A 20,593-nucleotide genomic window follows, 5' to 3' on the forward strand; every position below is an offset into this window, starting at 1 on the left:
ATTGAAAGTGTGCCTCTCCGCCACCGCATTGCCGCTCTACTGAGGACGGTTGTAGGAACGCCTACGTGGCACTCTCCCGCCAAACGGTAGGCAGAAAGTCTGCAATCCTGCTGTAGCAAAGTTTTATGCCACAGCATAGCCAAAGATATCACAGCCGAGTAATACGGGTTTGCTTCATGTGACTGCTATCGCATTTTAAGGACCTATTTACGCTACAGTGGACCTAGGCTGCTCAGTGTCCTACCAGCACTGCACACGGCAGTCCGAGATTCACATATGACTCACGTCACGGATGTTTGGAGCCAAAAGAAATATATGGATGCAACAGTTTAAAAAGGTAATGACGTCTCGCCTGGACGTCAGCCGACGAGACGCTACTATGTTGAGTGTGCAGAGGCGAAACAGCAGCTCCACTAGCGTCGGCGCAGAAGTGGGCTGGCTTGCGCGGGCTCTGCCGTGTGCAGTGTTTCCCTTTCCTTGAAAATACTGCATTTATAGTATTTGTGGCAGAATAATGGCTGCCTAACTGTGTCTCGCCGATGGCCCTCTGATTGAGTTGCCCTCTTCCGAACTGTAGATTCAGAAACCTTCGGTATCGGGCCCGTTCGGACTCTTTTATTAGTCATCCCTGACACCATCTTCAGCCTTCCACAATCTTTGGGAGATTGACATAATGAAGAAACGGTTCGACGGCCAGGTGGCCGTTATCACAGGTCAGTTGCTACTTGTGCCCTTGAGCACCCAGTTCTTCCACAAACTCGTGCGTATTCCTTTCCGCAGTCTTGTCTTCTGCTATGAAATCAAGAAAAAGACTCGAATGAATGATTCCATTCATGAAGCGCTTTCCACAACAGGGCTCCAAGTCGATGGGCAACGAGCGCATGATGGAGGCTGTTGCGTGTCGGAAACTGGCGGGTTCTCCCTCTCGTGATGTTTCCATCCACAGTTTGGTGAATGTATGCCCGTGCACATGTCTCGGTCATGCAGGAGCTGGCTGGATATACCTCTCTGCACACGTATGGCACCGAAGCGCTCGAGCGCTTGCGTTCAGGTGCACGACATCGGATGCGCTGTGCGTGCAGGCTCCGGGGGCGGCCTCGGGCGAGCATATGCCCTTGCATTTGCCGCGAGGGGAGCAAAAGTGGTCGTCAATGATCTGGGTGTTGCGCTCGCGGGAGATGTAGGAACACCAGAACGTGAGTTCAGCTTTCTTCTGAATAATAGTGCACGCATGGCGCTTTGAAGGTTGGCAGGATCCGTACCTATGGTGGAACAGGCAAACGAGCACGCGCCGCGACCCTCAGAATTATACAAGAGAAAGTGCCGTGCAACGGAAAAAACGTCAGCTTGGTTATTATTCAGCGCCGTCTGACAGCACACCCGATCTCGTACAATCAGGAACCCGCCAGGACTGCTTGACCCCAAGAGTTCATCTGCACTGTTTCGTGTAGCTGCAGCTGGAGCTACCTGTGTGTCTGTGTTTCCACCAACCGGCGTAGTCCACGTTCACGCATCATTCGGCATTTCTCATGTTGTATCTTTTGTTCGTATGTGCCGTGGGATCCCCCCCCGTGCTTTCGCAAATGCCAACAATCTGCGAAAACTCCCCTGCAGCTAATATCTTATTGACGAATTTCCTGTGTCCTTCTACTGCATGAGATTCCACTCCCTCCGCGTGCCTTCTGGCCACCGCTATGGGCCCCTCACTCCCTGTACTTACCACCCGCCCACCTTGGTGTTTCAAACGCTTCCCCCAATCATCTTGCACCTGCGTGGACTGCCTTTGACTGTGGCCCTATATACGGGGCTATTTTAGGGCTTTAGCTGTTGAGACTAGCGACGTTTCCTTCCACCCGGTCGATGATCTTTTTCTTTTAGAAGCGCTTCTGGGCAGCATGCGGCGTTTGCAAGGTGCCCTTTCACGCGCAGCCTGCCAAACGTGCACCATTCTATTGCACAAGCACATTCTTTCTTCTCTCTGCCTATGTACAGGCATTCGCCCTGCAGATGCGGTGGTTGCCGAAATTCGCAAAGCTGGAGGCGAGGCCGTTGCAAACTATGATGACGTTCTGAGTGGCTCCCGCATCGTCGAGGTGGCGATCAAAACGTGGGGGAGAATAGACATCCTCGTCAATAATGCAGGCATCCTGCGAGATTCCTCATTTGCAAAAATGAGCGAACGCGACTGGGATCAAGTTATGCAGGTCCGCCTTGGAGAATACCTATTTTTCTGCGTACTGCTCGTGCAGCATGTATATATACACACATAAATGTGGCTCTATGCCTTGGGAACGGACAGTTTTCTTGCTTTCCACGTCGCATGCCTAATCAGACACCAATAGTAGCTAAGCCCCAAGAATCGGACGACAAAGCACATCCGTTTGTACAGCTGTCTGCCTTAAGCTGTCGCGTGGGCGCGTGCCGTTCAGCCTTCTCTAGGCAGTGTCATGGTGCACTTGCTTTCCAGGCTTTTGTTCCGGTGCGCTGCGGTGTTGCTTTGTTCAGATCCACGTGAAAGGCGCCTATCTATGTACAAAAGCCGCATGGCCCCATATGGTGAAGCAGGGTTACGGCCGGATCGTCAATACAGCAAGCGCATCAGGCCTCTATGGAAACTTTGGCCAGGTGCGATTCTTGGCATCCTCGGATCCGATCGTCGCGTGGTCTGTGTGCAGGAGTAGTGCTCCGTGGTCGCTTGCCACATGGCGATTTCAGAAGTTTCGGGTGTACGACTAGCTGGCTCGCACCTTCCTCTTTGGAAACTTTTGCTGGGTGCAGGCAAACTATGGTGCCGCGAAGATGGCGCTCGTCGGCATGACCAGAACTCTGGCAAAGGAAGGTGCCAAGTACAACATCCATGTAAATTGCATTGCACCACTTGCAGGTCAGATGCTGGGACCTGGCTCTGAACTGACATAGCAATGCGCGTATGGGTGCCTTGGTGCTGCCCCTAGCAGGGATATGTGAAATCCATCAAAAGTGCAGAAACTGCGCGAAGTTTTTACCAAGAGGCCAATATTCATGGCTGCACTAGACACAGCCAAAAGGGAAGCATTTGTGCCCGTGATTGCAACGTTCGCCCCCAGGGACGCGCATGACCGAGAAAATTCTGCCGCCTTCAGCACTTGAGGCCCTCAAGCCTGAATGCGTCGCCCCCGTTGTGCTTTTCCTTGCCTCAAGGGAGTGCACGGAGTCTGGGCAGGTGCGTTTGCTGTGCTCAACTCATGAGCTTTCCAGCGATTCGAAAATGGAGCAACCGGCGATGGTCTGCGCGCTGACGTGCCTATTGGTGCAAGGCTGCATTTTTTTCAGATTTTCGAGGTGGGAGCGGGCTGGGTGGCCGCTGTTCGCTGGCAGAGGAGTCCAGGCAAGGTCTTTCCATCTTCCTACACGCTTGAAGATTTGACGCGAGAGTGGCAGCAGGTTGTGGACTTTAGAAGTGACGTATCCTATCCAACGTCTCTCCAAGACTCGCTTGTGATGGTATGCGCCTACTGTCGCTGCTGTCCAGTCACTAAGTCGGCACTTTTGGTCATTACATCAGAGCGTTCCGGATACTTTCATGACCAATTCAATTGAGAGACGTTTGCATTGCATTTTTGTGCGTTGCCTGGCACTGAAGGCCTCCCAACAAATGTCAACTGAAATGCGCCAGCAGCCAGCAGAACCGAAGAAGCCGAGTGACACTCCTGCGGATGCAGCTCCCGGAACAAAGTCTGCAAAGATCTTTCGCATGATCGCGGCGTACTTGGAACGCGCCACGGATGCCGCATCCAAGTTGAAGAGCAAGGTGAACAGCTGTTTCCACTTTGAAATCTCTCCGAAGCAGGGGCAGCCCCCGACTCTCAAGTGGACCATCGACCTCCGCGCGGAGAGCGGTAAGAGGCGGCTTTTGAATGCGATTCAAGAAGACCTATTCTTCTCATCCGCGTTGCTGCCTGCACTGCAGGCAGCCGCCAGCCGCTGGCAAGCGTCTGGGAAGGCTCCACAACGCACTTAGCGCTTAGCTGGTGTCGCTCTGCTGTGCGTCCAGGGGGAAAGGCCATGGAAGGCCATCACGGCACCGCAGACGCAACGTTCATCATGGCGGATGAGGTGTTTGCACTTATCTGTCTGGGCCGGCTCAATCCGCAAGTTGCATTTTTGCAAGGCAAGATGAAGATCCGTGGAAGTATGGGCAAAGCGACTAAATTTACTCCCGATCTCTTTCCCTCCATATCCGCTGAGATGCTCTCTTTAGACGCATCGCAGGCAGTTGAGCACTTCCTGAAAAGCGTAGCACCACCAGCACCGGAGACAACCGACTCGGCTGGGGAGCTGAGCCCGGAAGCAATGAAACTGCAGAGCGCCAAACTCTTTCCATACATGAAGGATCATCTCAAATCGCAGGCAGGATCAAATCTAGTCAAGCAGGTCCGTCTTCCATGTAGTGATCCCGAAAAACCAGCTCTGCCAAACAAGCGTAGGCGACCCTTCGCAAATCATGCACCACGGTGTCGCTTTCTTCACTGCCCTTATCGTTGAACCTGAAATTCTTTGATTTCTCCAGGTCGGCTGCGTGTATCGCGTGGACCTTATTCCAACCACCGGCGGAGCCCCCTGCACGCTGTACATCAACCTGAAGCGAATGCCACCGACCGTTCGGGAGCTGCCCAACTCGACCACGGAGCCTTTCGATTGCTGCTTTACACTGAAGGATGACGTGTTTTTCAAGCTCGCAACCGGAAAGATGAACCCCCAAATGGCATACTTGCAGGGGAAAATGAAGATCAAAGGAAGCACCCAGGCAGCCATGAAGTTCACAAAGGATATGTTCCCCAAGATTTCCAAGCTGTAGATGTTTCTAAAGCTAAAAGCGGCCAGCGAGTCACCTTGCCGCATTATGCCTTTTCGGCCTATCTATGATTCGGCAGTGTACAGTACGCACCCCCACACCGAATGGTGGTGAACGGTTTTGTAGTTTCTGCAGTGAACTGCGCAGTCTTTGAATCGACACTTTGCAGCCGTTATTCGCCGTGGTGGCGCTTTGAATAACGAGGCTCTCTCGCGCCTGTGCCCTAACGCGAGGGGGGAGTATATGCCCCGAGCGAGAAGAACGCACTGTTCTGTACTGCGGTTTCTTTTCATCCGCTTCTCTCAAGTGCGCTTCACACTCTAAAGTGTGTGTATTCAGCTTTACTAGGGTGTCCACTGCCTCTCACATGCAGCTGCCTACAGTGCCCTTGTAGCTGTGCTCGTTTACGCAGATAGGGAATTGCTTGATGCCTCCCACAGGCGTCTTGTGAATAGTGCCACGCGTATCGCTCCCGCAACAAGACGTGAAATATTATGCAAGCCTCCGAAGAGAGCAGTCTGCGCAGTCGAGGAGCAAAAAAATCGCCCCGCCTCCCACTCACTGTCTCCAAAAGGAAGACAGATCCTCTCTCTAGGCTGCAAGTGCTTGTTTGCCTGTGCGCGAGGCGCTCCAGATGCCGCAGACTCGCACGTCTGCTCATTCCTCGTTCATCTTTAGCATGCCCTTCTTGCAGTACCGCTGGTTGCGCAGGAACTTAGGGCACATCTGCACAACGAAACACACACATTATCCCTCCACAGGGTCCGATCGATACCCCAAAACCTCATTACAGCCCACGCGCGCCATGCAGCCAATTGAAAGGAAACTTTATTCCTGCTCCCTTTACGCAGCTCGTATTCGAAGCCTTGACACAGACCAATGCAACAACACTGGAACCTGAACTGGATGAAACAAACGGGTTGGATGCGTCCATATATATCAGCCTGACGTGCAAAAGCCAACTTCCCCACGATGTACGTCGGGGCCACACAGAAGTGTGGAAGCGCTTTTGTGTCATCATCGCGAACGCCCAACAGCCACTATACAGCAAGCACAAAAGCAACAGTCCCCGTTAGCGCGTCAGCTGTACACAGTCATAGACAAAAACGGTTAGGCCAGGCACCGCTCCTCCCCTGCACCGTGCATACTCCTTTGGTGGAGGTCTTTCTCCTCTTGGGAGCCTTCTTGATCCCATTGCGATGGGCCTTTTTGTTCTGCAGCATCAACAGCACACACCAACTCGAAAACGTGCAGGAGCAGCGCGATCCTGAAGAGCGGCGGAGCGTGGCTGCCGACCCCGCTCGCCCCCTGCAGGCTCCATTTCCCCCGTAATGTCGAAACTGCAGTAGGCACTGAACGCAGCGATGCGGAGAGGCGCTGCACACGTGGGAAAACTGCGTCTCGCGCCTGGAACCGCCGTTTGCACGGCCCCGCCCCCTTGCGCATGCATGCATTGCGGGAGTTCGTGCCCTCTCCACCCCAGCGGTCACAACGAGCTTCCCCTTTGCAACGCAAAACGCGATACACCTCCAGAAAGAGCGCTACATCGGGGGGGCGCCAGCACTTGCTGTGCCGGCAGCCTCATGAGCAGCGGCGACTTCCCACTTGCCTGGTTATGGTTGGTGTGGTTTTTGGACTTGGCCATTTTCGCAGCGCTCTTGGGAGTCACAGAAACGCGAAGGCCTCAACAAAAGGCAAGATGGAAAATGGGTACAAGTGAACGTCGCCTTCTGAAAGGGTGTCGCTACTGGCTGCTGCGGGGTGTGGGGCGCAGCGCCTCCGCCTGCAAATCTGCCGAACAGAGGCCTCCTCCGCTTCCCACTGTCTGCCTTTCTCTCGGGTCAGAAAATACGCTTTTTGATTCAGACGCATACACGCAAAACGCTGCATACGCGCATGTAAAGACCTTTCTGAAGCTCTCACAAGTTTCCCAGCGCAGCGACCGCACCGCATTTTCATGCCGCCCACCGCGTGCAACGAGATCTTATTTTTTGTAGCAAGTGTGCAGAATAGCAAGATGCATCCCATCCATGTCAGATGCGGGTCTGTAGGAGTAGAATCAGTGTCTAGCAGCAGCAGCCAAATGCTCACACTTGCGACACCACCAGTCTAAAAATAGCGCCTTCCCTCTGTGCCCTAGTGTAGGGTGGTTTGCACCTCTGGCTCACGCTAAGGACAGTTGGTCAGAGCAGCACTTGGTAGCTTGGGCTATCTGAAACGCGGCAGGAAGCGAAGTAGGCCAGGCGAGAGGTTTTCACACCTTTAGGCTAATGGCTCTGAGGCTGCCAAACACACAGGGCCTTTCTCACCAACCCTGTACCCAATTCCAGGCACCACGAGCACTGCTCCCCATGAAAGAAAATCATTGCCGTGATGCGCGCTACTAGGCATACAATTTGCGCATGCACCGCTGCACAAACAGTGTGACGCCCCATCTAGTGTCTCCGTAGGGAGACGCCTAGTTCCAGCCTCAATACAAACTTACTACAAGCTCGCTGGGTGTATTCCTAGACAAGGCGCTCCTCCTGCTGCCACTCCCCCAAATTTCCTGACACGATGGAGAAGGGGCAGCTAACCTATGCGCTCCTGCACCCTCTATGCGCTTCTAGCATCCACATCTAGCTGCGCATAGCTTCTAACGCACATGCACATCATATTGCATCTTCGAATAGGGATCTAACGGTTCTGTGCAATAAATAATGTATACAAGCAGACAAATCCACTAGACTATGCTCTACTGATTCCTGTGAAATATCACTAGTGTAGTAGCAACTTCTGAAGTGTAGATTTTAGCCCGTTACACCTTCCGCCCCCATGCTTCAAACATACGCCCTCATGTTCTGTTCCTGTCCGTCAAGACCAAGTGCATGCATGTTGCCGGAAGAAAAAACTCCCTGTGTCGTCCTCCCAAGGCAGGCAGGAAAAGCAAAATATCGCAAACTAGAAAAGCGATAACGGACCTCAACTGCTCGCGGAAATCGATGTGAAGGAAGACACACACACTCGAGCCGACAACGAACGAGGAACCAACTAATGCGACTGCGATGGTGCGCTACTGTCGGAGCGCTGAAAGTCGTGAGCATCTTGCTATGATAAAACAGAAGACAAGTTAAATGTCTAAAGGAATTAAGGACACGCACCGGCCCAGTGGTGCGTCCTCGCATCATGGAGCATTCTCTGCATACAACAACAGAAGCTGCATGTAGCACAGGTGATTTCACTGCGCCAGAGAGGCACGAGGAAGATTGTTGTACAGGCACCTTCCCTGCGAGCGCCTGTGCATGAGTTTGACTTTAGGCAGCACAACGACAACAACCTGCAGCTTTTCAAGCTTTACCCATGAATAAGTGTAGCGTTTGCAAGCAGAGCATGCGCTGGGAAAGGAAAAATACCAAGGACAGCGAGGAATACAGTTCACAGGGGCTAGCGCTGCTAGCCAAATAGCACGCAGACTCCCCCACTGGCAACGAAACCCACAATCGATTCCTGCGGCAGCCATCGAGGTTTGCGTTTTCCACCCCATATTACTAGAAACTCCCATCTGCCGTGTCATCGCCCCTCAATAGTCTTATAATCCAGCACTTCTGGGGCACCTTGTGGATCTTTTACCTGCACACGAGTCATTTGCCTGCTGGGCGAACCGTGAATAATTTTGGAAGTCTCAAAACTTCTCTAGGAAGCCAATATTTTTTGTTCTCTGGCAGCCCAATTCTTTCGGCAAATCGATAGAGCAAGGAAAAGCATTGGTTCGCGAGAGGATGGTAATCGGTCCCACCCACCTAGCTGCAAACTTCTTCGTCTGGTTTGTGCCAAAGAAAAACAGATGACTGCATAGCCAAGCAGCTGTTTCGAGACCAAACAGCGGTTGTAGGCAAAGCTGGCATCCCACTGCATCCAAGCTAGTGACTGAGCGGGGGGCAGCTGTGGCGGACCATGCGATGATGCCAGCTGTAGCGCGCCATCTAGGGTTTCTACAGGGAAACAATTAACTCTGCATTTATATAGCCTAGTAGAAAGTCGTCATCGATTTTCAGAATAAACTTTCTGCTTCTCCTGCCTATGCGTCTTTGAGTTTTCACTCCTAGGTGGGAGCGACAGCTACGGTGCGCGTACCCTTAGCCTACGAGCTATTCGAGCATTCGCAGCGACTTGCCAGCCTTCGCGAAACAGGTAAAGCAGGGATGCGGCATGTTGCAACAAATATTTTTCAATAGACCCCTCCTGCCATCGCTGCTGCCACAGTGGGGGATTATGCATCTGATTGTGGTAAGATAGCTATTGCTAGGGTCGTGCCAAAGGCCACTGGCGTTGCTGGCCGCGTTCCAATTAGAATTACTGCTTCCGCCAGCGCAACGCGTGTGTCTCGTCCTACCCCCTCGTCAGAGTTTGGCCTATAAGGTTTTGTTGCAGCCATGAGCGGCTGCTTCCCCGGAAAAGCTTGGCGTCTAACGGTTGATGCCCCCACAGAATAGAGAAGTGCGGCAAGTGAAGCCTGGGCTGCTGCTGCTTGAACCTTGTGTGCGACTTTTGTACGCCTCAGATCTTAGGACCCTAAGCTGCTGCGGCACTTGTGGCTGAACCTGGAGGATTACTCCCGCTGCTGCAGCTCAGGACAAAACACCGTGAGGCCTGTGTCCACTGCAGAGGGAGGCTGAGCGTTCGCAGTAGCTGCTAACGCTACTGCTGCAACCGTCAGTGTCACTACCAAAACGCCAGTAGAGGAAGTGCAATGCAGGGGCAGCACCTGCGGTTACTGGCTAACAAGGGTCGTCCAAAGCCACTGTAGTTGCATCGTCAACGCAGTCTTTTGCCTCTTGATGCTTCAGCCCAGCCAGCAGCATTGAGAGCGGCAGGAGCGCTGCCACGAGCAGCAGCGACGGCGGCAGCCTGAGTATATCGGCTAATTTTGAATATTGTGTATCATTTGGAACGTTCATCTTTTCACTATCTCCGGGCAGCTAAGAAGGGGCTGGCCCCCTAATTGTCGTCCAGCAGGCTCGACCGTATGAAACGTGAAAGATGCTGCTGCTGTGGTTGAGTTCTCTTACACCAGTGGCCGTGCAGCAAAGCCTCAATAGTCCCTTCCGTGCAGAGTACGCCCATGTCAGGCCCTGCCCAGTCGGTGGTCTCACCTTGTAAGCGCAGACTAATAGCAGCAGTGGCGTTCGCAGTGATACAATCAACCGCAATATCGGCAGCAAAAGCAGCAGAGCCTCATAGTTTCCCCTTGCGTAGTTGCAGCGGCACCCCCCGCCCCCATTAGAAAGCTCAACGCGCGGCTGCTTCAGCAGCTGAGGTTTGTGCTAACCTTCTCGTTTGCGCACCACCCTAGTCAGCGGATCCAACTTTATCCACAGCGGCATTCCCAAACGTGATTAGCCCCCTTGCGGTCCAAACCACAGGACGTGCAGCAGCGGCTTTTAAGCCTTAAAATGCGAGTCGTCAGGTGCAGGGGTGGTACCACAGGAAAAGCACCTGAAACCAGCGCCCGAGAAAATACCGCTGCGTGGACTTTGCCGCGCCGAACCGCTGGATCATTGCAGTATGTGTGGGAAAAATCCATTCGCAGCAGCGTATTTTCTCAGGACTGGCAGCCATACATGAGGAGAGCAAATGGGTTGGAAGTCATGCATGCCCGTGGCATGCATGTCTTCCAACCCATTTGCTTCCAGGAGTCGTCCGAAGAAGCCGCTCGCCTTGATTTCCGAAATACCGCGTTTTGCATCATCACACTGCAGGAGAAACGGCATTACACTGCGCGCCGTGCAGCAGCAAAGGCGCAGTCACAAGTGCTTCATCCGCGGAAGCCTGCAGGTGACCTGTGTGTGCAGGCCCTCTGTCGGCAGCCACTTAGCCGTGGTTCTTTCTTCTGACAAGCGATAAAGTATTGCAATCTTCGTGTTATTTCTTTGTCTTTTCTTTCCACATACCTCTGAGTTTGGGAGAAGCCGCAGGCCCCTTTTCCCCCTTCCCCCCCCAACTCCCCGCCCAGTAGGGCCCCTTCCTGTTAGCCTCCTCTCTCCCTGTTGCTTGGATCCGAGATCTCGTAATTGTTAGCATTTCTCGGGCATAGCAGACTCTTCGCCGGCGGCGCAGGAACCGCCACGCGGAGCACTGATCTTCCACCGCCTTGTTTTCAGATCTTGTGGATACTCCTGCATCCAGGAGAGGAAGATGTATGGGCTCAGCGTGCGGCGAGCAGTGGCAGCCACGCAGCCAAGAAAATCTTCTGCACGCGCCCTCCATGTAGCCGCAGTTTCAGCTTTTCCCGAGAGGCTTCATGGCCGCTTGTTGACAACAAGTGCCTCTCCGGCTACACCGCAAAATGGCAATCGACGCCAAAGTGCAAGCCTGTCTTGGGGCCCACTCGGACTTACAGCTGCAGCACACTTAGACACCATTCAACGCGTGGCAACACCGCGTTTTCTCTCATCTTCAGCCTCACCGGTGATGGAGTCGATACCAGTGGAGGAGACTCCAAATCCGAATGCTCTAAAGTTCAGACCTCTGCTGCCTCGGCCGCTTGTAAATGCCAAGGGAAGCTTCGCTTCGAGAAATTTTACCAAAACTTCGCCCGGTACGATCCTCGCTCCTCCTCCTCTGCTGCTCGAGAGTGCTCTTCTGCTGTCGTCGCCCGTTCCCCCTTCTGCTGCTCTGCCCCTTGTCAAGGGCGCTTCAGGTGTGTGCCTCATTCTAACTGGGAGGCAACCGACCACGGCAAGGAAGAAAAACCACAAAATCACGACGTTTTCCGCTCATTTTCCTTCTGGCTTCTCAGGTGTAGCGGACTCTCCAATGGCACAGGCCATCTTGCAGGTGAAAACGATGCGCTGATCGCTAAGACGCAAGGACTGCTTCGGGTGCTGAGCTGCTATGGCTTGCGCGAGGCGAGGCTTTCATGAGCAGCTGTGGCTGCTAATGTCAGACCTGTGCTGGTGTGTTTTTGACTGCTGTACTGCCTCAGGAGAGGGGCGTCGTGTCCGTTCTTCTTGGCGCTGGCTTCGTGTCAGTCGTGAAGGAGGCTGAGGCGCAGTGGGAAGATCTGAAGCCTAGAGTCGAGGCAGCCATCCGGTGATCTGCAGTAGCATTGCGAGCAGGTGGAAGAGGCGTGCTCTCAGAAAGGGTGTCACTAGGAGGGCGTGGGATCTTTATGCAGGTAGACCGCGTTTCTTAACTGCTGCTGTTTGGGTGTAGGCACAACTGTCTCCTGGACTTGTTTCTGTTTCTGCTTTTGGCAAAACGCAGACTTTCTGCTGCCGCTCAGCTGGCGCACGCGACGGAGGCAGCAGCGGCGGACGAGGCGGCAGCGGCAGACGAGGCAGCAGCGGCAGAAGCATCAAAAAAGGAGCACGCCCATGAGGCTTCCTCGGCAGCCGAAGCGCCTATGGGACCTGAAGAAGAGGAGCTCTTTGAATCAATCAAAGAGACGCTAAACTGTCGCGTCAGGCCCATGTTGCAAGTACGTTGTTTGGCCTTTCTACGCTCATTTGATCGTGGCTATAGGGAGGGAGAAGCATATTTCTGTCTGAATTCGAACTTCTTGAAGAAAGGCGCCTCTGCAATGGCGCTAAGGAGGAACTGGAAGCATGCAACTCGCCGTCCTCGACGGCCAGAGTCTTGAGCCTTATACAGGCCGACCTCTGAGAGAGGCTTGTGCAGAGGGAGGGGGGTGGGGGTGGGTTTGTTTTTCCGAAGCCAGCTGCAGCTCTGCTAATTTGTGTTTGCGTTGTTGTTCCCCCTGATCGCTTCTCTGCGGCACACGATGCGCAGCTGGCTGGCTGGCTAGCTGGGGCAGGCGAAAATTCCAAAGGCACATGCGGAGAGAGATTTTTTGTGTGTGTCTTGAAAGCTTTCTTCGCTGCCTCTGAGTGCGGCACAGATGGCTAAAAGTCTCGCGTTCCTCTGCATCCCAGATCGCTCCCCTTCTTCGCTGCCTGCCTGTGCATCCTGCAGGGAGACGGGGGAGATCTGGAGGTTCTGCGGTTCGATAGCGAGACCGGCCAGCTGTATGTACACTTGCTGGGGAGCTGCCAAGGCTGCCCTTCCTCCACCGTCACTGTCAAGAGAGGGATGGAACAAATGCTCAAGTACTACTATCCAGAGGCAAGTGGCTTGCACCCTGCGCTCTGCAGCGTAGCGAGAAGCGTAATTTCCTGTAGGCTTTCCACTGCGAGAACTCTTGCGAGGGGGGTGGGGCAAGAATTGCGCTGCCGCACGACCTCCTAAAAATGGTTCGAATCGCTGGTGGGTGGGTGCCGTAGGTAGAGGCAGTTGTCGAGTGCGACGAGAACGGGGAACCCCTCCAGCCCGAAGACGAAGAGGCTGAATGAAGCGGTCTTTGGGGAGGGAAGGGGGGCCTCCCTCTAGAACAGCACACAGGGTATGTGCGCGTGTAACGCTCTGGAGGCTGCGTTTAGCACATTTAACGCATGCAATGAGAGGGAAGCGTGTTCTAGGGTGCCTGGGTAGAGCAGTGTCTGTCTTCTTTAAAATACCGATTAGAGAGGCTTTGTCTCTACACTAAGGCCGCTGGGCAACAGACGGTGCCGTGCGGGATCAAGAGGAGCTAACAGTCTGCATGCGGCTAGTAGCATTCCCCCGTTCAGCCCGATTCTGTTCTACACGAGGGCGCGTTGAAAGGATCCAAGCAATTAAATAGCGTGAACCGCAGTGCACGCGTCTTCCGCAGTGCGTAGCGTTCTCGTGTTGCTAGCTAGCTCGCTAGCTAGCAACCAGACACCCACGCCTGCAGCGACTTTCACCTAGAGGGTCTATGTGCCCCTGCTGCTCGTAGCAGCAGGGGCACATAGACCTTGTAATGTTAAATTAAGCGTCTCCGTCACTTAGTAATCCACTCGATGCGAACTTTGACGAGCAGACTTCTATAGCGTTCTGAGGAAACTCCCCCCGCTGCCCGCGCACCAAAGGGGAGAGAGAGGGCCCACTACTGTGCATGCGGCTGGACTCTCGAGGTACTCCGACATTTTACAAGTGCTGCTACAAAACGCCTAGCGTACATGCATGCATGCATGCAACGCTGCCTCCCTTGTATCGAGTTCACAGTGCTCTGCAATACCTTAGGGTCTCTACAGTCGCACACCTACCCCCCACTGAAGTTGGTATTCCCTTTTTCACGCATCCGCAGTTCAATATACAGCTCGCGTAGCTAAAGCGGTGCCAAATTGTATGCACAGCCTCCCTTTTATTGTGTTTCCCCTTGTGTCTGTCTTTGACGATGAAGAACATATCCTTCCTGCCACCATTTCGCACTGCCCGTAATAAAGGTCCTCCCAACTGTCGCTCGGTGAGTGTCTGCCCGTAGCCTTTTGTGTATTCTGTCATGAAAACTCCTTTTCTGTGTACTACGCTTGTGCCTTTTCTTTTCCTCCACTCGTTATCCGCACTTCGAACTAAGTAGGCCTGCCTTTCCTTCCGTGATAGCGAACCCACTCTCCCTGGCTGCCGCCCCCTGGCGCTTCTCGCAGAGTTGAGTTGGGCTGCACCCTACGAGGCTGTTGCCTGCCTCTTCAGCTTGTCTCTTCAATGGCGAACAAATACACTCATCAACAGCACTAAATTGACTCGCACAGAAGCCAGCCGGCAAGAAGAAACGGGGTCATAAGGACCCCGCCTTTACGGCATACGGCAGCAAATTGCAAAAACACGCATGCACTGGAGGAGGACAGGTGCCTTTGAATTGACACTCAGGCAAGCTGGCTCGTATTGGCTCGAGAGCGAGCGCAAACACAAACAGAAAAAAGAGGGATAAAGGGGCAGCAGGGATGGCGCAGTCGAGCGATTGGAGTTTTGCGGCTGCATCGGCAGGGGACGATCGTCTCCCCCGAGGCAAGTAGGCCTTTCGAGTTCATTACACCCTAGAGTTGCGGTGAGTTCAAGGAGCGAGAAATGGAGACCACACCAACAAAGTGAAATAATGCGCGCCGCTACATGCGCCTGCGTGCCTGTGCTGCTGCTGCTGCTGCTGCTGTCGCCGTCGCTGTTGCTGCTGTTGCCGCTGCGGTTGCTGTGTGTTGCAGTCCTTAGAACTGACCAGAGGAAATCTTCGCAAAGAGTTTCTTGCGCAGGCGCAGCTCCCGCCGATTCGCTGCTGCCTTCTGACGCAGCTGGCGTTCGCTCTGCTCCCCGTCCACTCGACCTGCACGGTAAACTCAAAGCAGCCAAAATCACGACGCACCCTACCCAGCAAGGCTTAAGGCCAAACGTTCTGTGTGGCATCGTTCTTGTGTGGTCGTCCTCTCCAGTTGTTTGACCGCACTGAAGGCTGCCTGCAGCCTCAAGCAGCCAACACGACTGCCTTCCTGCCAAAAAGCCGTAGCGTCCTCTTTCCCGCGCGCGACTTTGGCTGTAGAGCGAAGGCAGCCTCCCTGCTCCCTCCCTACACCCACAGCCACCATCTGGCGAGGCAGAACATACCCCCTTCCTCCCTCTTTTCCCCAAAACGCTTTCCCCTCTCGAAGCGTCTGCGAAAGAACGCACCTAAAGCCTCCAAAGTGCGTCTAAACGCTTGCGCGGCTCGCAGTGCCCTGCGGATGCCGTAAGCAGCTCGAAACCAGCGAACACGGTGGACAGAGTCTTCCTGCCACTGCACTGCGAAAACATGCTGTCTGCGAACAGACACACACACATGCACTGCAGATAAGTTTCGAAGAATGCGTGAAGGGGCAGGTATATGCGCGAACTCCGCAACTGAGCCTTCACGCGTCGTAGGTTGCTTTTTCCAGTGACAGCGAATGCCTCTGTTCTACCCTCCTGCCTGCCTTCCTCCCTCGCTCCCGTCATTCTTCCTCAGTCTCCCTCACATCGCCTTCCCCCTTCTTCCCAATTTTCTCTTCACGAGCACCCAGCTGCCTGCGACTGCTGGTGCGCCTTAGAAGAGGGAAACGAGGCACTCCTCGCTCTGGAGCCGTCCAAAAAGCCTCACCGCGGATAATAGTTCACCCCCTTTGCACTCTGCGCCGCCAAGTAGTGGCTGTCGTGTGATCTGGTGTTGTACTTTCGTCGCCTCCACGAATTCCACTTGCCGTTCAGAGACAGGGGGAAGTCAAACCCCAGAAATACGCCTTCCCTGCTCAAATCCATCCTCTGCAGCCGCAAGCAAGCCGCAAGTAGAAGGCGCAGCAGCCACATCTAGAACCTCCGACTTCCGACAAACACTGCCGTGGCAGCAGCGCAACAACAGCAGCGCAACAACAGCAGCGCAACAACAGCAGCGCAACAACAGCAGAGGGTGGGAGGCCTTGCGGATGCTGGAAGGAGTCGTTCTAGGGGGAGATTTTTCGTCGCTCTGGAGACGAAAATCTCCTTGTGTGCTGCTGCCACCCCTTTAGCAGGGGGAGTTCGCTGTCGAAATCGCGGGGTGTTAGTTCTCGCTGGAAGGAGCAGTCGAAAAGACGCTGAAAGAGCTGTTTAGGCAGGCCTGGAAGGTTCAGCAGGATGATGCAACGAAGCACGCCGATTGAGAATGCCTACCATCTCTCGATAACAATTTGCGGGAACGAACTGTTGGATTCCTTCAAGTCGAGCCGCTGCATAGCGGGGAGGGGGCAGATGCTCAGGAGCTGCACAGAAGACGCACAAGCAGCAAATCTCAGCTGTGGAAATCCAGCCACACGAGCTGTAGACAGAGAGAGACAGACGCACAGACAGACGCACAGACAGAAAAAGAGAGAGACCTTATCCTAGTCTGAAACTTGAGCAAGCCTTGACAGCCGAAGTGTGCAGCCTCAACGAAATCCAGCAGTCGCATTTAAAGGCCAAGAACGTGCCTGAGACATGGGGATGCTGCAGTTCTCGAGTCTTGAGCTTCAAAGGATGTTTTGAGAAACGCTGCTGCTGCAGCTGCTGCCACGAGATCCCTCGGACGGTGCTGCTGCTGCCGTCGCTGCTGCTGCTATCACCGAGGGCAGGCACGCCACATCTCCAGCGCTGCGGCTTGCACACAGAAAAGCAGCTACCCAAGGAACTGAAGTCCAAGCTGCTGCTGCTGCTGCTGTTGCCGCCACTTCTTCTGCTACTGCCTGCTGCTGATGTGGAGCTGCAGACGAAGGCCGCTTCAACGGGCGCAGCCTGGCAAGACCGCGATAGGCTGCTGCTAATGCTGCTGCTAATGCTGCTGCTAATGCTGCTGCTGCTGTATCTGCTGCTGCTGCTGTATCTGCTGCTGCTGATGCTGCTGCCTCTGCTGTATCTGCTGCTGCTCTCTAAGGGGGCGACGATATCGACACCTCGTAATGAACGGCAGCGCAGTGCACGGGGAAACGCATGTGGAATTACCCTCGCTGTTGCGGCAGCTGCAGCAGCAGCAGCAGCAGCAGCCGCTGTTGTCGCCTTTGCAGCAAGGAAGACCATCTGCAAACGCAGTGCCCGTGCCAGGCAAAAAGGAAAAGCGCGTGCAGAGAAACAGATCGCAGTTCTGATGAAGTAGCAGCAGCCGCAGCAGCAGCCATTTTTCCAAGTCTTTGAAAAAACCGAAATCCGAAGAGGGGCCCCCCCGCTGTACCCTCGCACCCCTGGGCCCTAGGGGGCCCCCGAAGGGGGCCCCTGCATACCTCGGAAAAATGCCTGTGCAGCGAATAAACGATTAAAAATAAGCTCTCCAGCAGCGAAAAACCTCCACCTCGTCGTGGCAAGCAGCAACTCCTATCAGATGCAGTCGCACTAGACTGAGCACTCCACTGGGAAACATGCGGGCTGCCTCCTAGCAGCGTGGTGAGTGGTCGTCATACTGCAGCCGCGGCGAAGCTGCATCTGCAAGAGCAGGAATTCTTGCTGCTGGACCTCGTAGTGCTGTATAGTGGGAGCTGCTGTGGCAGTGGAAGCGGCGTCAAGGGCAGATGTTGCTGCTAAACGCTGGCAGCAAGACTATTCCTCTTGCAGCCGCTGCAGCGGCAGCAAAAACGCAAGCAGCTAATCGAGTGGCTACTGCAGCAGCTACTGCATCAGCTACTGCAGCATCCTCCTCCCGCGTGGCAGTTCGAACGGCAGCTCGGGAAAACAATTTTCGACCTGCCGACGTCGCAAGCGGCAGGCAAGTGTTGGAGATATCAGCTCCGATCTGCAGCAGCAGTGGCAGCAGTGCGCTCCAGCCTACGTGTAGCTTGCCTCGTGTTGCATGCAGTAGGCGCCTCCTAGCCGCATTTCGCCCGCTTGTAGGTCGTTCCCTCTCATCCAGCGTCAGGAGCAGCAGAGACTCTGGCAGAGACTCTGGCAGAGACTCTGGCAGAGACTCTGGCAGAGACTCTGGCTGCGGTATGAGCAACAGCAACAGCAGCGAGATCCGCGAACCTACCAGGAGCAACAGCAGCAGAGACGAGGGAGCTGCTGACTGCTTGCCTCTGTGTTTAGGCATTGCCAACGTGCGGGGTTCTCTTGCGTATGCGCTGGTCGATGTGAGTCAGAAGCCAGGCAGGAAGCACGAGTCTTTTTTCTGCCAGCAGCAGCGCATGCGCTGAAGAGAGAGAGAGAGACAAAGACAGAGAGACAAAGACAGAGACAGAAAGACAGAGACAGAAAGACAGAGACAGAAAGACAGAGCCAGAGAGAGAGAGAGCATTTACAGTGCTGCAGAGAGGTTGCGACTGTGCCTGCTGCTTTTCTGATTGCTTTAGGGAGGCTCACTCCGTCCCTTACGGTTTGGACTGTTTGACTGGTCGCTTATAGAGAAGCAGAGGGGAGCAAGCCTCACGGCGAAGACGCAGCAAGTCATGGAAGTTCTCTCGCAGCTGCGGCAGCAGCAAGAACTGCAGCCGAAGAGACTGCAGCTTTCGCGGGATCAGCAAGTGGGGAGTCTGTCAGCTCCAACGAGCGGCAAGAGCGTGCTTGGAGGAGGAACGTGGGTAGTAGGCTTTCAATCTGCTTTGCGATTGCCTCGCTCTCTGTCAGATCTGCAGCGACAGCAGCAGCAACAGCAACTGCAGGGGTCTCTTTCGGTTGCTCTGGCTGCTGCATTCCAGCTGCAGCAAGTCTACAACGTGGAGCCTCAGACTGCCAGACAAGCACTTGGTGTGACCATCAGCCGACGTCTCTAAGTCCATTTTTTTCTGGCACTGAAATGTTTCCAGCGCGCGCAGTAGACCGCTGGCAGCCTGTAGAATGAGTGCCCTCCTGACGTAGCCACAGGTTATCGGCGCTTTTCGTGCCGAGGCTGCTTCTTGGCGCCTTCCGAGCCAGCGGCTGCCCAGCTGGACAGCTGGCTAGCTAGCCATCCCGTGGCGAGTCAGCTAGCCAGTGAGGGGGGGAGAGCGAGCTTCTTGGTGGAGACTGCCTGTTGGTTGCGTTTACGCAGGGCGTCTACTGGAGCGGCCTCTGGCGTCTCGCGAGGAGCTCCTCGAGTTTCTGAAGGAAGCGGTCGGGCGATCCTAGAAAGAGGCAGACATCTCTTCAGCAGCAGCAGCAGCAAGGCTCCAAACTCTAGAATAAACGGCCTATTGTGGTGGGCTTGCAGAGGCAGGAGGCAGTTGTGCCGCTCTCGCTGTGTGCTTCGCAGGAACCCGATTTTCCACGAGCTCCCGACGATAGCGCTCTCCTGATGGCTGATGCCTGGCTTGTCGCTGTCTCTGCGAAAGTGCGTCTTTTGAGGTTACGACCCCCTTCGACCGTTGCTCTCCTCCTCGACACGCATGCGTTTCGAGATCCCTCTCCCGATCCTTGGCCCCTCCGTGCTTGTGAGCACACAGTGGAGTCTTTGGGGGCAGCCAGTCTGCTACTCAAGGCTTGCCACGCACAGTTCCGCTTCAAGTCTCTGCCTTGTTCGCTTCGGTTTCCTTGTCTGTCTGTAGCCTGCCTGCCTGCGTACGCTTGTGCATGCGTCTTACGCGGCTCGGTCAGCCTCCAGGCAGCCTTCAGCGTCTTGTCGTGGTGCTGCCGCTGCGCCTTAGTGAGCTGTCGAAAGGGGCCTCAAATCCGCGCAAAAGTGATTCTCGCTTCTGTGCAGAGGCTGCTGGCTGGTGTTGCAGAGGCGACGAGACACAGACGCAATGATGGAGCAGCTGCGGAGTCTGCAGCAGGGGCACCAAAACAGTTGCGGCTCTAACAGCGCCTCCGCGTCGTCGCCTGCTGCGTTTTCCTTACAGCAGCAACTAGGGCACCTGCTGCAGCGCGTCTCCAAGGCTCCAGTGCTGGTCAAGCTGAAAGAAGCGGCAGCAACGGCTGCCACTACTGACCCCAGAGCCGGTACGTACTCCACCTCTGGCATGCAGGAGCAGTAGCTGTGACACCAGAGGCATCAAGTTTTTTTTCAGGGGCTAAAACACATCGTACGCGGGTGCCTGCAGCACGGGAGATGAAGTTGGTGCTAGCAAAAAAGCAGCAACAGCTGCTGCAACAACGGCTGCAGCTCCTTCTGGACAGTCTAGAGGCACCCGTATGGGCTTCCTTCAAGGGGGAGGCACCCCCTGCCGTTCATGACGGCGCTAGCAGAAACACACTGGAGGGAGGCGCTGCAGCTTCGGAGTAAGCGGGCTGATTCCACTTTGCAGCAAGCAAGCAAGCCTCAGACAACTCCCGTACCACTGCCTCTGCACTTCACCTCGAGCTGCTAAAAAAGACAGAATTCGTGCACGCCGACCCCTCATCTCTACCAACGGTCTTCTGTAGCGTAGCTCTGTTCGCCAACCCGCGAAACACCTCCACGGATCATTCTTTCCTACAAAAGCCTTCTAAAGCAATAACGCATCCGCAACGCTAATAGCAGGTCCACCTTTGTGCCGCTCCCTTTTGGGCCCTTCGTAGGGAGATGCC

The 20,593-nt window shown here is 54.7% G+C and overlaps 4 protein-coding genes across 4 annotated transcripts; 3 read left to right on the forward strand and 1 right to left on the reverse strand.

The window, feature by feature from the left end:
- Positions 1–673: 673 nt before the first annotated feature.
- Positions 674–4,837, forward strand: LOC34624584 (peroxisomal multifunctional enzyme A). The gene is made up of 10 exons (XM_026337844.1): positions 674–713; positions 1,083–1,196; positions 1,993–2,204; positions 2,506–2,625; positions 2,779–2,884; positions 3,087–3,202; positions 3,313–3,483; positions 3,623–3,878; positions 4,034–4,413; positions 4,550–4,837. The coding sequence occupies exons 1-10, from the start codon at positions 674–676 to the stop codon at positions 4,835–4,837; spliced, it is 1,803 nt and encodes a 600-aa protein (XP_026193629.1).
- Positions 4,838–11,008: 6,171 nt separating this feature from the next.
- Positions 11,009–13,164, forward strand: LOC34624340 (nifU-like protein C1709.19c). Its single transcript, XM_026337845.1, has 6 exons — positions 11,009–11,411; positions 11,613–11,650; positions 11,799–11,905; positions 12,080–12,293; positions 12,788–12,937; positions 13,096–13,164. The coding sequence occupies exons 1-6, from the start codon at positions 11,009–11,011 to the stop codon at positions 13,162–13,164; spliced, it is 981 nt and encodes a 326-aa protein (XP_026193630.1).
- A 1,710-nt stretch (positions 13,165–14,874) lies between these two features.
- Positions 14,875–15,934, reverse strand: LOC34624341. Its single transcript, XM_026337846.1, has 3 exons — positions 15,777–15,934; positions 15,332–15,459; positions 14,875–14,990 (listed from the first exon to the last, which is right to left on the reverse strand). The coding sequence occupies exons 1-3, from the start codon at positions 15,932–15,934 to the stop codon at positions 14,875–14,877; spliced, it is 402 nt and encodes a 133-aa protein (XP_026193631.1).
- A 1,478-nt stretch (positions 15,935–17,412) lies between these two features.
- On the forward strand, positions 17,413–20,309 carry LOC34624342. Its single transcript, XM_026337847.1, has 7 exons — positions 17,413–17,423; positions 18,092–18,171; positions 18,737–18,849; positions 18,946–19,206; positions 19,299–19,418; positions 19,810–20,026; positions 20,128–20,309. Exons 1-7 carry the CDS (start codon positions 17,413–17,415, stop codon positions 20,307–20,309), a joined length of 984 nt encoding a protein of 327 aa, XP_026193632.1.
- Positions 20,310–20,593: the final 284 nt, after the last annotated feature.

Source organism: Cyclospora cayetanensis, unplaced genomic scaffold, assembly GCF_002999335.1.
Source record: "Cyclospora cayetanensis isolate NF1_C8 unplaced genomic scaffold, CcayRef3 CcayRef3_contig_206, whole genome shotgun sequence".
NCBI classification, from domain to species: domain Eukaryota; phylum Apicomplexa; class Conoidasida; order Eucoccidiorida; family Eimeriidae; genus Cyclospora; species Cyclospora cayetanensis.